Source organism: Xyrauchen texanus, chromosome 32 (assembly GCF_025860055.1).
Source record: "Xyrauchen texanus isolate HMW12.3.18 chromosome 32, RBS_HiC_50CHRs, whole genome shotgun sequence".
Lineage (NCBI taxonomy): Eukaryota > Metazoa > Chordata > Actinopteri > Cypriniformes > Catostomidae > Xyrauchen > Xyrauchen texanus.
The window spans coordinates 17013085-17027989 of record NC_068307.1 but is presented as its reverse complement, the minus strand read 5'-3'; the positions used below and the strand labels follow the sequence as shown (position 1 = coordinate 17027989).

The window sequence follows — 14905 nt, the reverse complement described above, 5'->3', positions numbered from 1 at the left end:
GTAATATACTTATAAATTAATAATACCAGTCTTTCTACAATAATACAAAATACAGACTAAAATATAGCTGCAAGCAGCAATGCGGATTCCTCCTCAAAATAGCAAATCATTTCAAATTGATCAGAAGAGGGTTGGGGTTAAACCCTCTCAATGGATGAATCCAAAAACATGTATTTCTGTCTGAATCCTAAACAAAACATTTTCAGTCTACAGGAAAATCCATCATACCTTATGGATCCTTGAGGCGTTTTTGTTCCCAATGAGAAATGAGGCATGTACACCAAGATTCAAAAGAATTGGTTAAATGGCGTGGAAATGGTATCACTTTTGAAAATATTTTTTGGGGCGTGGCCTGTAGCGCCTCCTATGGGCAAATGTGGGTCATTCTTGGTTTGTGGGTTCCTGTTGGCCTGTAGTATCAATGTACATAATTAGAAAATATTTGACCAGAAAATGGGACTTTTGGGAATTACCTGTAGCTCCCTAGGGGTGAATGTTGGCCATTCTTGGTTTGAGGGTTCCTGTTGACCTGTAGTATCAATGTACCAAATTAGAACATTTTTGACCATAAAATGGGAATTTCGAAGTGGCCTCTAGTGCTCCCTAGGGGCTTAATGTTGGCCATTCTTTGTTTGTGGGTTCCTGTTGGCCAGTAGTATCAATGTACCATATTAGAAAATTTTTGACCAGAAAACGAAATTTTGGGAGTGGCCTGTAGCTCCCTAATGGCTGAATGTGGGCCATACTTGGTTTGTGGGTTCCTGTTGGCCTGTAGTATCAATGTACCAAATTATAACTTTTTTGACCAGAAAATGGGAATTTCGGCTTGGCCTCTAGCGCCACCTAGTGGTGAATGTCTGTCAATCTTGGTTTGTGGATTCCTTTTGGCCTGTACTATTAATGTACCAAATTAGAACATTTTTGACCAGAAAATGGGAATTTCGGCATGGCCTGTAGTGCTCCCTAGGGGCTGAATGTTGGCCATTCTTGGTTTGAGGGTTCCTGTTGACCTGCAGTATCAATGTACCAAATTAGAACATTTTTGACCAGAAAACGGAATTTTGGAGTGGTCTGTAGCTCTCTAAGGGCTTAATGTGGGCCTTTCTTGGTTTGTGGGTTCCTGTTGGCCTGTAGAATCAATAGCACCAAATTAGAAAATGTTTGACCAGAAAATGGGATTTTTGGAATTACCTGTAGTGCTCTCTAATGGCTTAATGTTGGCCATTCGTGGTTTGTGGGTTCCTGTTGGCATGTAGTATCAGTGTACCAAATTAGAACATTTTTGACCAGAAAATGGGAATTTTGGCATGGCCTGTAGTGCTCCCTAGGGGTGAATGTTGTCCATTCTTGGTTTGTGGGTTCCTGTCTGCCTGTAGTATCAATGTACCAAATTAAAAAAAATTTGACCAGAAAACGGGAATTTTGGCGTGGCCTTTAGCTCTCCTAGTGGCTTAATGTCGGCCATTCTTGGTTTGTGGGTTCCTGTTGGCCTGTAGTACCATTGTACCAAATTAGAACATTTTAGACCAGAAAATGGGAATTTCGACATGGCCTGTAGCTCCCTAGGGGCTTAATGTCGGCCATTCTTTATGCAGTACTTCAGAGTGATGTCATCTTGAAGCATGTTAGGTTTGAAAACCATCAGTCAAAATTACATTTGATTTATTGACAGGTATATATTGTTAAAATTTGGACATTTACATAAACACTCCTTTCAGACATTTTGTATCACATTCATTTTTCCTAAGTAATGTTTTCAAGGATGTCCATTCTACAAATGTGTACCAAATTTCAAGTCAATTGGAGCTACGGTTCAGGAGAAGAAGAGTATTTTTAGGTTTTCGCAAATTTTCAACGTACGGGAAAATCCATCATGGTGAAAGTTATGGGTCCTTAAGGCTTTTTTGTTCCCCATGAGGAATGAGGCATGTACACCAAGTTTCAGAAGATTTAGACAAATGGCGTGGAAATTGTATCACTTTGAATGAAAAATCACTTTGAAAATCTCTACTTTCACTTTCACTTCTCTCTTAAGATTTTTTTCTGTTTTTTTGTGTGATTTACATAAGCATATCACAAGCAATTTTATTTGAAAGACTATCTAGGCACATAATAACACTGTATAGCTGTGACTGTTTATAACTATTTCAAAATGTAGCCTACAAGCTCACACTTTAAATGGTCAGTGCTTTGATTTTTAAATCATTAAAATAGCAACAGATCCAGTGAAAAAAATGGAGTGATTGTGTTTACATGCCATTCAAAAACGTGGCATTTTACAAGGTAAGAGAGAAATAAAAAAACTTAAAATAATACCATTTGTACTTCTCAATTACTTGGGAATGTCTATGTTCAGGACCTAAGGCTAAATTGTTACTGTCTCTTTAAGAGGCTTTTATCGCATGATACGATACTTAAGGCACAGTTCAGTTTAATCTTTTGAGAACTGAGAAGTATCATTATTTTCGTTTTGTGCCATGCTTGTTGCATTTGTATTCATTGTGAGATGATAAAATACAGACTGCGTGGAATGGTTGATTTTGTTCACTTGAATTTTGTGACGGTTTCAGAAAAATAATCGCTAAGACAGAGACTGAGCACCCTGTTTATTTATTTTACAAAAGCACAAGGTTTTGTTGTTATTGTAAGTGTACACAAATAAAAGTACACATTTCATAGTTCGTAATGATGTCTTGCATGTTTCTGTATGGGCAAAAATGACGCAGTATTTTGTTTAAGTTGTTTCCGCTTGTTTCGAGAGAAAAATATAGCAGGACGCCATCTGGAATAATGCCAGAATAAAATATAATTATTCCAGATTTCTTTCTCAACTGTTTGTTCACTTGAGACATAACAGACTCCTCAATATATCATGTATTTTGACACTCTGTTGTATGAAATTGTCCGCTCAGACGCTAGCAGCAGCGTAAAGACATCGGAGTGCGTGAGTTAGACGCGACGCTGCTCGCTGTGTCACAACAAACAGCTCGCAAACATGTATTTGAGTTGTTTTGACATTTGTTGAGTTGAATAGTGTAAAATCGCTTGAATGTTCAAACAGGCAAACATTGTATACAACCGACAAACCTTCATGATGATGCGAGCAAAAATGATCTCGCCATGGTTTAGCGTGTTGTCAGAGACAATTAAACAACATCATTCTCGGAAGTTTTGATAACGCTAGGATTGATCAGCCCATCCCTACTTTCTTTAGACATATGTTTCATGTTTGTGTAAGTTTTTGTGACGTGTTTCAGAAAGATATTCGCTTAGACAAAGAGCACACGGTTTATTTTCTTTATTTTACAACAAATAAAAGTACAACTTTCATAGTTTGTGACTGATGTATTAAATGTATCTGTATGTGCAAAAATAACGCAGTATTTTGTTTAAGCTGTTAACGCTGTTTCGAGAGAAAATCTTAACAGGACACCACAGCTGCATCCGTGTTGTTCACAATAATTCATAATTAAATATATTGATACCCAATTTCTTTATCAACTGTTTGTTCACTTGATACATAACAGACACCCCAATATATCATGTATTTTGGTGTATGAAATTGTCCGCTCAAACGCATGAAGCTGTGAAAGCTTAACTCTCATCGGCGCAGTGAAGCGCTAGTCGCGACGCTGCTCGCCGCTGTGTCACACAAACTGCTCGAAAACATTTATTTGAGTTGTTTTGCCTTTGTTGAGTTGAATAGTGTAAAATCGCTTGAATGTTCAAGCAGGCAACCATTGTACACAACCAACAAACCTTCGTGGAAGATGCGAAGCAAAAATGATCTCGCCGAGGATTGGCGTGTTGTCAGAGACAATTAAACAACATCATACTCGGAAGTTTTGATACGCTAACGCTGTCTCGATAGAGAAAAATCTAACAGGACATCACAGCTGCATCACTAGACCCCTTCAATAATTCATAATTCAATATATTGATACCCCATTTCTTTATCAACTGTTTGTTCACTTGAGATATAGCAGACACCCCAATATATCATGTATTTTGGTGTATGAAATTGTCCGCTGAAACGCAAGAAGGGAAAGCTTAACTCTCATCGGCGCGCGAACGCTAGACGCCGACGCTGCTCGCCGCTGTGTCACACAAACTGCTCGAAAACATTTATTTGAGTTGTTTTGCCTTTGTTGAGTTGAATAGTGTAAAATCGCTTGAATGTTCAAACTGGAAAGCATTAAGACACACAATTGATTTGACATACCTCCATGCAGACGCAAAATGTCTTCTGTAGTCTAAGTCTGAGCTCCACCCACTAGGAGACCTAAATGCTTCATTAGAGAGATTGCTACAGAAGAGCTGCATGTGGTAGACAGAGTTACTCCAGTAGAGGGAGCCTCTTTGCTCAGCCAATGTAAGTGAATGGGATTTTACATGTGGACCATATTTGTCCAGTAGAGGGAGCACTTTTGCTCAGCCATTGTAAATCAATGGGATTTTAAAAATTTTTGATCATCTTTTGTGTGTACATTTACATAAACACGCCCATTTCAGCCATTTTGTATTGTATTCATTTTTGCTAAGTAACGCTTGGAAAGACATACATACTACACACGTGTGCCAAATTCCAAGTCAATTGGAGCTGAGGTTCAGGAGAAGAAGAGTTTTGTAGGTTTTCCAAAATTTTCACTGTACAGGAAAATCCATAATGGCAGAAGTATGGGTCCTTGAGGCTTTTTTGTTCCCCATGAGAAATGAGGCATGTTTACAAAGTTTCAGAAGATTTGGACAAATGGGGTGGAAATTATATCACTTTGAATTTTTGTTTTTGGGCGTGGCCTGTAGCGCCACCTATGGGCGAATGTTGACCATTCTTGGTTTGGGGGTACCCGCTGGCATGGAGTATCAATGTGCCAATTTAGAAAATTTTTGACCAGTGACTTTTGAGCTATTGGGGCTCAAGGAGAAGAATAATAATAATAATAATAATAATAATAAATATAGCTGCAAGCAGCAATGCGGATTCCTCCTCAAAATGGCAAATCATTTCAAATTGATCAGTAGAGGGTTGGGGTTAAACCTCCCAATGGATGAATCCAAAAACATGTATTTCTGTCTGAATCCTAAACTAAACATTTTCAGTGTACAGGAAAATCCATACATACCTTATGGATCCTTGAGGCGTTTTTGTTCCCAATGAGAAATGAGGCATGTACACCAAGATTCAGAAGAATTGGTTAAATGGCGTGGAAATGGTATCACTTTGAAAATATTTTTTGGGGCGTGGCCTGTAGCGCCACCTATGGGCAAATGTGGGTCATTCTTGGTTTGTGGGTTCCTGTTGGCCTGTAGTATCAATGTACATAATTAGAAAATATTTGACCAGAAAATGGGAATTTTGGAGTGGCCTGTAGTTCCCTAGGGGCTTAATGTGGGCCATTCTTGGTTTGTGGGTTCCTGTTGGCCTGTAGTATCAATGTACCAAATTAGAAAATGTTTGACCAGAAAATGGATTTTGGGAATGCCTGTAGCTCTAATGGCTAATGTTGGCCATTCTTGGTTTGTGGGTTCCTGTTGGCCTGTAGTATCAATGTACCAAATTAGAACATTTTGACCAGAAAATGGGAATTTCGGCATGGCCTGTAGCTCCTAGGGTGAATGTTGGCCATTCTTGGTTTGTGGGTTCCTGTTGGCCTGTAGTATCAATGTACCAAATTAGAACATTTTTGACCAGAAAACGGAATTTTGGCGTGGCCTGTAGCTCTCTAGTGGCTTAATGTCGGCCATTCTTGGTTTGTGGGTTCCTGTTGGCCTGTAGTACCATTGTACCAAATTAGAACATTTTAGACCAGAAAATGGGAATTTTGGCTTGTCCTGTAGTGCCCCCTAGTGGCGTATGTCGGTCATTCTTGGTTTGTGGATTCCTGTTGGCCTGTACTATTAATTTACCAAATTAGAACATTTTTGACCAGAAAATGGGAATTTTGGCATGGCCATTCTTTGCACAGGTACTTCAGAGTGATGTCATCTTTAAGCATGTTAGGTTTGAAAACCATCAGTCAAAATTACATTTGATTTATTGACACGTATATATTGTTAAAATTTGGACATTTACATAAACACTCTTTCAGCCATTTTGTATCGTGATTCATTTTTCCTAAGTAACGCTTTCAAGGATGTCCATTCTACACATGTGTACCAAATTTCAAGTCAATTGAGCTACGGTTCAGGAGAAGAAGAGTTTTGTAGGTTTTCGCAAATTTTCAACGTACGGGAAAATCCATCATGGCGGAAGTTATGGGTTCTTGAGGCTTTTTGTTCCCCATGAGGAATGAGGCATGTACACCAAATTTCAGAAGATTTGGACAAATGGCTGGAAATTGTATCACTTTGAATTTTGTTTTTTGGGCGTGGCCTGTAGCGCCACCTATGGGCGAATGTGGGCCATTCTTGGTTTGGGGGTACCCGCTGGCATGGAGTATCAATGTGCCAATTTAGAAAATTTTTGACCAGTGACTTTTGAGCTATTGGGGCTCAAGGAGAAGAAGAATAATAATAATAATAATAAATATAGCTGCAAGCAGCAATGCGGATTCCTCCTCAAAATGGCAAATCATTTAAAATTGATCAGTAGATGGTTGGGGATAAACCCTCCCAATTAAGGAATTCAAAAAACATGTCTTCGCCTGATTCCTAAACAAAACATTTTCAATGTACAGGAAAATCCATACCGGACCTTATGGATCCTTGAGGCTTTTTTGTTCCCAATGAGAAATGCGCATGTACACCAAGTTTCAGAAGAATTGGACAAATGGGGTGGATATTATATCATTTTGAAAAAAAAATTTGGGGCGTGGCCTGTAGCGCCACCTATGGGCAAATGTTGGTCATTCTTGGTTTGTGGGTTCCTGTTGGCCTGTAGTATAAATGTACAAAATTAGAAAATATTTGACCAGAAAATGGGAATTTTGGAGTGGTCTCAGTAGCGCTCCTAGGGGCTTAATGTGGGCCTTTCTTGGTTTGTGGGTTCCTGTCGGCCTGTAGAATCAATACACCAAATTAGAAAATGTTTGACCAGAAAATGGGATTTTTGGAATTACCTGTAGCTTCTCTAATGGCTTAATGTTGGCCATTCGTGGTTTGTGGGTTCCTGTTGGCATGTAGTATCAGTGTACCAAATTAGAACATTTTTGACCAGAAAATGGGAATTTTGGCATGGCCTGTAGCTCCTCTAGGGGTGAATGTTGTCCATTCTTGGTTTGTGGGTTCCTGTCTGCCTGTAGTATCAATGTACCAAATTAAAAAAAAATTTGACCAGAAAACGGAATTTTGGCGTGGCCTTTAGCTTCCTAGTGGCTTAATGTCGGCCATTCTTGGTTTGTGGGTTCCTGTTGGCCTGTAGTACCATTGTACCAAATTAGAACATTTTAGACCAGAAAATGGGAATTTCGACATGGCCTGTAGCTCCCTAGGGGCTTAATGTCGGCCATTCTTTATGCAGTACTTCAGAGTGATGTCATCTTGAAGCATGTTAGGTTTGAAAACCATCAGTCAAAATTACATTTGATTTATTGACAGGTATATATTGTTAAAATTTGGACATTTACATAAACACGCTCTTTCAGACATTTTGTATCACATTCATTTTTCCTAAGTAATGTTTTCAAGGATGTCCATTCTACAAATGTGTACCAAATTTCAAGTCAATTGGAGCTACGGTTCAGGAGAAGAAGAGTATTTTTAGGTTTTCGCAAATTTTCAACGTACGGGAAAATCCATCATGGTGAAAGTTATGGGTCCTTAAGGCTTTTTTGTTCCCCATGAGGAATGAGGCATGTACACCAAGTTTCAGAAGATTTAGACAAATGGCGTGGAAATTGTATCACTTTGAATGAAAAATCACTTTGAAAATCTCTACTTTCACTTTCACTTCTCTCTTAAGATTTTTTTTCTGTTTTTTTGTGTGATTTACATAAGCATATCACAAGCAATTTTATTTGAAAGACTATCTAGGCACATAATAACACTGTATAGCTGTGACTGTTTATAACTATTTCAAAATGTAGCCTACAAGCTCACACTTTAAATGGTCAGTGCTTTGATTTTTAAATCATTAAAATAGCAACAGATCCAGTGAAAAAATGGAGTGATTGTGTTTACATGCCATTCAAAAACGTGGCATTTTACAAGGTAAGAGAGAAATAAAAAAACTTAAAATAATACCATTTGTACTTCTCAATTACTTGGGAATGTCTATGTTCAGGACCTAAGGCTAAATTGTTACTGTCTCTTTAAGAGGCTTTTATCGCATGATACGATACTTAAGGCACAGTTCAGTTTAATCTTTTGAGAACTGAGAAGTATCATTATTTTCGTTTTGTGCCATGCTTGTTGCATTTGTATTCATTGTGAGATGATAAAATACAGACTGCGTGGAATGGTTGATTTTGTTCACTTGAATTTTGTGACGGTTTCAGAAAAATAATCGCTAAGACAGAGACTGAGCACCCTGTTTATTTATTTTACAAAAGCACAAGGTTTTGTTGTTATTGTAAGTGTACACAAATAAAAGTACACATTTCATAGTTCGTAATGATGTCTTGCATGTTTCTGTATGGGCAAAAATGACGCAGTATTTTGTTTAAGTTGTTTCCGCTGTTTCGAGAGAAAAATATAGCAGGACGCCATCTGAATAATGCCAGAATAAAATATAATTATTCCAGATTTCTTTCTCAACTGTTTGTTCACTTGAGACATAACAGACTCCTCAATATATCATGTATTTTGACACTCTGTTGTATGAAATTGTCCGCTCAGACGCTAAGCAGCAGCGAAAGACATCGGAGTGCGTGAGTTAGACGCGACGCTGCTCGCTGTGTCACACAAACAGCTCGCAAACATGTATTTGAGTTGTTTTGACATTTGTTGAGTTGAATAGTGTAAAATCGCTTGAATGTTCAAACAGGCAAACATTGTATACAACCGACAAACCTTCATGATGATGCGAGCAAAAATGATCTCAGCCATGGTTTATGCGTGTTGTCAGAGACAATTAAACAACATCATTCTCGGAAGTTTTGATAACGCTAGGATTGATCAGCCCATCCCTACTTTCTTTAGACATATGTTTCATGTTTGTGTAAGTTTTTGTGACGTGTTTCAGAAAGATATTCGCTTAGACAAAGAGCACACGGTTTATTTTCTTTATTTTACAACAAATAAAAGTACAACTTTCATAGTTTGTGACGATGTATTAAATGTATCTGTATGTGCAAAAATAACGCAGTATTTTGTTTAAGCTGTTAACGCTGTTTCGAGAGAAAATCTTAACAGGACACCACAGCGGCATCCGTGTTGTTCACAATAATTCATAATTAAATATATTGATACCCAATTTCTTTATCAACTGTTTGTTCACTTGATACATAACAGACACCCCAATATATCATGTATTTTGGTGTATGAAATTGTCCGCTCAAACGCATGAAGCTGTGAAAGCTTAACTCTCATCGGCGCAGCGAAGCGCTAGTCGCGACGCTGCTCGCCGCTGTGTCACACAAACTGCTCGAAAACATTTATTTGAGTTGTTTTGCCTTTGTTGAGTTGAATAGTGTAAAATCGCTTGAATGTTCAAGCAGGCAACCATTGTACACAACCAACAAACCTTCGTGGAAGATGCGAAGCAAAATGATCTCGCCGAGGATTGCGTGTTGTCAGAGACAATTAAACAACATCATACTCGGAAGTTTTGATACGCTAACGCTGTCTCGATAGAGAAACATCTAACAGGACATCACAGCCGCATCACTAGACCCCTTCAATAATTCATAATTCAATATATTGATACCCGATTTCTTTATCAACTGTTTGTTCACTTGAGATATAGCAGACACCCCAATATATCATGTATTTTGGTGTATGAAATTGTCCGTTGAAACGCTAAGAAGGGAAAGCTTAACTCTCATCGGCGTGCGAACGTTAGACGCGACGCTGCTCGCTCGCTGTGTCACACAAACTGCTCGAAAACATTTATTTGAGTTGTTTTGCCTTTGTTGAGTTGAATAGTGTAAAATCGCTTGAATGTTCAAACTGGAAAGCATTAAGACACACAATTGATTTGACATACCTCCATGCAGACGCAAAATGTCTTCTGTAGTCTAAGTCTGGAGCTCCACCCACTAGGAGACCGAAATGCTTCATTAGAGAGATTGCTACAGATAGAGCTGCATGTGGTAGACAGAGTTACTCCAGTAGAGGGAGCCTCTTTGCTCAGCCAATGTAAGTGAATGGGATTTTACATGTGGACCATATTTGTCCAGTAGAGGGAGCACTTTTGCTCAGCCATTGTAAATCAATGGGATTTTAAAAATTTTTGATCATCTTTTGTGTGTACATTTACATAAACACGTCCATTTCAGCCATTTTGTATTGTATTCATTTTTGCTAAGTAACGCTTGGAAAGACATACATACTACACACGTGTGACAAATTCCAAGTCAATTGGAGCTGAGGTTCAGGAGAAGAAGAGTTTTGTAGGTTTTCCAAAATTTTCACTGTACAGGAAAATCCATAATGGCAGAAGTATGGGTCCTTGAGGCTTTTTTGTTCCCCATGAGAAATGAGGCATGTTTACAAAGTTTCAGAAGATTTGGACAAATGGGGTGGAAATTATATCACTTTGAATTTTTGTTTTTGGGCGTGGCCTGTAGCGCCACCTATGGGCGAATGTTGACCATTCTTGGTTTGGGGGTACCGTTGGCATGGAGTATCAATGTGCCAATTTAGAAAATTTTTGACCAGTGACTTTTTGAGCTATTGGGGCTCAAGGAGAAGAAGAATAATAATAATAATAATAATAATAATAATAATAATAATAATAATAATAAAACCGACAAATACAATAGATTCCCTCCTTACGGAGGAATCTAATAATAATAATAATAATAATAATAATAATAAAACCATCAATTACAATAGATTCCCTCCTACGGAGGAATCTAATAATAATAATAATAATAATAATAATAATAAAACCGACAAATACAATAGATTCCCTCCTTACGGAGGAATCTAATTAAGAACCCAAGTCTTCTTGGGTGAATGCTTTTCAGAACTTGTGTATTTCATGTACTTGTGTAGTTCAACACACATTGTGTACAATTGGCAGTTTCATAGCATATAACTGATACTTACTGTACCAAATATTTAGAATATATATATAACCGTGAAAACAATAAGTAATATATGTGCTCAAGGAATTTGCAAACTTTAAGTAATGAGCAAGGATATTTGCGTTTCTTGCAAAAGACACAATGCAATGAACCTCACAAACTTTGGCAAATCTAGCAATTATTTTTGTTCTCAAAAGCAACAAATGTAGCCTATATACAGCCTGCAATCTTCTAAATGACCTCAAAATACCTGACAGATTAATAATAGGCTAAGATACTGTCAACTGTTTTTTTTTTTTTTTTAAAAACACATTTTAAGGTACAGTGTTAAAAGCACTTCTATTTAAAGTTAAAAAAAGGGTATTATATTTCATCATAGGATGGCCCCATACAGAAATCTGGGCTAAGCCCCGAATATCCACTGACCGTAGAACCGCCCCTTCTAGTTACTATTCACTTTTGCTGTTTGAAAAAGAGCAGCCTGAACATTTAGCTAAATTACTCCTTTTGTGCTCCACAGACAATGATAAATAGAAAGTCATACAGTCTTTGAAGGACATGAGGGTGAGTAAATTATGACAGATTTTTCCATTTTGGATGAACTATTCCTTAAATGCAAGTCAAAATTTCACAGGCATATGTCAAGGCTGTTTTGTTCAATCCATCTCCTTATACCTAAACACACATGTCAATTCCTTTAAGATAAGTCACACAACTAACACAGTATCTTAGAACACCATTTATCATTTCTCTCACCTTCCCACATGCCCTGCAGTGATGACGTCTTCTGGTGAAAGAGAATTTAGAGCCACATTTCATGCATAATGGCGCCTGAGAATCAGGGACCCATTGAGGGGCTGTGGTACCCAGAGAACTGCAACGCTGCGTGGGCAAAGCATTGAGAGAACCCTTCCGTCCAGCAGAGTCAGTGTTCTTAGGGCCAGACACTAGTGACCCTTCCATTGCATCACTCCTACGGTCTGGGCATGACTCTAGCATGGGGTCCGGGTGCTCCGGGCTCCCAGTGTGGTGGTCTCCTGCAGTGTGTGCGTCATCCACAGGGGACGGTGAAAGACCCAAAACAGCCTCTAGCTGTTCCTGCTCATTCTCTGCCCGTTCTTTCTCTTCAATGACAGAGTCCTCTTTCAGTCCAGGCCTCAGTTTACGCTCATTCAACAGAGACTCACTAGAGTCCTTGAGCGCAGAGTATCCAAAACGGCGCTCACCCCACACAGACAGAGTGGCAGTTACTGCTTGCCTCATAGTCTCAGTTGTGGTAGCTTTAATTTATCTTCAAACCAGCATGACATGGCCCACACAAAATCCTGCTAAAAGATGAGTCATATGTTAGTTCCCAATAGGGTGGTGGATTTTTTAAGACTCCATTGTTCTCTCATTTAAAAGGTAGGAGAGACCAGGGATTATAGTAACACACTGAGTATTTATTCTGTCTGTAATGTTTTAGTGAACATTATATATATATATATTTTTAAAGACTTAAAATTGTGTCAACCCTATATCATTAAAATAATGATGTTTTATTCAAATAATGTACAATTCCTTAAATACAAAACTCTCAGTAATAATGACATCATCCTCTTAGAATGTGAACTCTACAAGCGTCTTCTTGTAGAAAATCACTGATAATTAGAAAGTGGATATTTGTTGAAATATCAGCATTAAATACTCTTTCTAAAAAACACTTTGTAGTGTTATGACCTTGAGCATAATATAGTTCTGGTTAAGTGAACTATAAAACGTTCAAACTTGTTACCTCAACACTGTTTTTTTTTTTTTTTAAAGACATACATAGCTATATCCCAACATTTATTCAATGTTTTTAATTTTCTTGAGATGGCAATACAATTTCTTAACACATTTCTTAAATGCATATCTAGAGTCTTTAGTTATCAGGGACCTTATTCCACTACCTGTACCTCATCCATTTTTTTGAGTTATTCCCACACTTCTTTAGTATTGTTTAGTATACTTTAATTAGTGTAACACGCAAAAAAAATAATAATAATAATTTGCAATAATAATGATAATCAGGTACTGATACAAATTACATGACAAAAACATGCAATCAGTAATGCAATCTCATAGACTACATTTTTGGGATAATCTAATCTTTCAACCTAATTCTATTTTATTTTGTCACATGCATTTGAGTAGGATAATCATTTTAACATAAATGTATAGAGGACAAAAATGTATTACATTCTTTATTACAAAAAAAAAAGAGCCTCATAAAAAGTACATTAAAAATTACATGAATTAAATAAATTTTAAATCTAACAGCAGTAACCAAAGTTTATTATTCAAAACACTGACACATCATGTTCATTTTAAGTGGATAAAACCATTCCGAACATTGATGACCATAAAATGATCATAAAATGAACGGAAATTAATGACCATAAAATCAACAGCAATGGCGTTGAAAAGGTCAAAGCTTTCATCTACAAACACTGAAACACTTTTAACCCTTACTGTTTACTGATAGTCCATCACCTGTTCCGAAGATGAGGTGCAAGATAGTATCTTTTGAACAGCAAGAATATTCTAAAACAGCAGAATATTTTAAAACAGCAGAGTTCCAATGTGTCACACAAGGAACAATTGTGTTAAGTTTTATGTCAAGTTTCATGCAGTGGACTCCACTGCATCAGCAGCAACAGTAGAGCGATGGGCTTTGTTCCATATTGTTGCACATTTTGCAGTTGAACTATTGTTTACCCTGTGCCAGGACCCTTAGTGATGACATTCACTAGATCCTTTGAAGCAATTAAGTTCAGTGTGTGAACTGCACACCATTGGTGAGGTAGTAAGAAATCATAATGAAATCATATCTAGTTCATCCAAGTGCATAAAACAATAGAAACATTAGATGAACAAACAGCAATGAACCTGAAATCAACAGAAATGACATTGCTAGGTCAGAGCTCTGACACACTTACTGTTAATCCTTTCTAATAGTCCATAAACTATTCCTTAGCTGAGGTGCATATCTTTCTGTTGTAACATAAAAGGAGAACTTGCTCAAAATGTTCATCTGAGACTATTGCACTTCAGGATAAAAATATGATTATATTGATATGTAAATGATCAATACATTATTAACAATTTACTGCCATTGCCTTGTTAATACGTAATCATGTAATAAAAAGTAACTGTAGTCGATTACAAATATTTCAAAATGTAATTTAATCCAATTATAAGTACTTCATTTTTGAAATATGATTACGTAATCAAGATTACATGTAATACGTTACTGCCAGCACTATATATTTAAGCAATAAAACAGTTCAATGAACAAGTACATTTTAATCAATTAGGAAAAACTTGAGTACGGTCATAAAAATGCATTTGTTCATGGAACTACTTTATTACGCGATGGATCATAATCTGCCATTGCTGGTTCAAACCAAATGATGTGTCCAAGCCTTCGTTAGTAATTCAAACATTTTACTTCAGAAATAGTATCACGGCTTGTGCAGTTTCTAACAAGTTATTGGATGTGTGTGTGTGTGTGTGTGTGTGTGTGTGTGTGTGTGAGAGAGAGAGAGAGAGAGAGAGAGAGAGAGAGAGAGAGAGAGAGAGAGAGAGAGAGATGGAGCGTGTGCAATCAATTGTTGCCACTCCCAAGCAGAAATGCTGTGTGCTTTCTGAAGATCAGGTTTCTCAGTGGAAAATAACGTCCAAGCAGGGATATTTCTCCCTATTTCGCAGTAGCCGGTGCACAAGAGTTGATCACTATAGAAACTGCAATGTCC

The 14905-nt window shown here is 37.5% G+C and overlaps 1 protein-coding gene across 3 annotated transcripts in view; it reads right to left on the bottom strand.

The window, feature by feature from the left end:
- Nucleotides 1-14905, bottom strand: part of LOC127625833 (zinc finger FYVE domain-containing protein 9-like) — a 36873-nt gene that overhangs the window by 18247 nt on the left and 3721 nt on the right. For 2 of the 3 annotated variants that reach the window (XM_052101236.1, XM_052101238.1), the window contains exon 2: nucleotides 11886-12457. In XM_052101236.1, coding sequence (XP_051957196.1) covers nucleotides 11886-12392 — 507 coding nt within the window. In that variant the 5' untranslated portion in view covers nucleotides 12393-12457. The remainder of the gene's footprint in view (nucleotides 1-11885; nucleotides 12458-14905) is intronic. The other variant, XM_052101237.1, reaches the window with a different exon arrangement.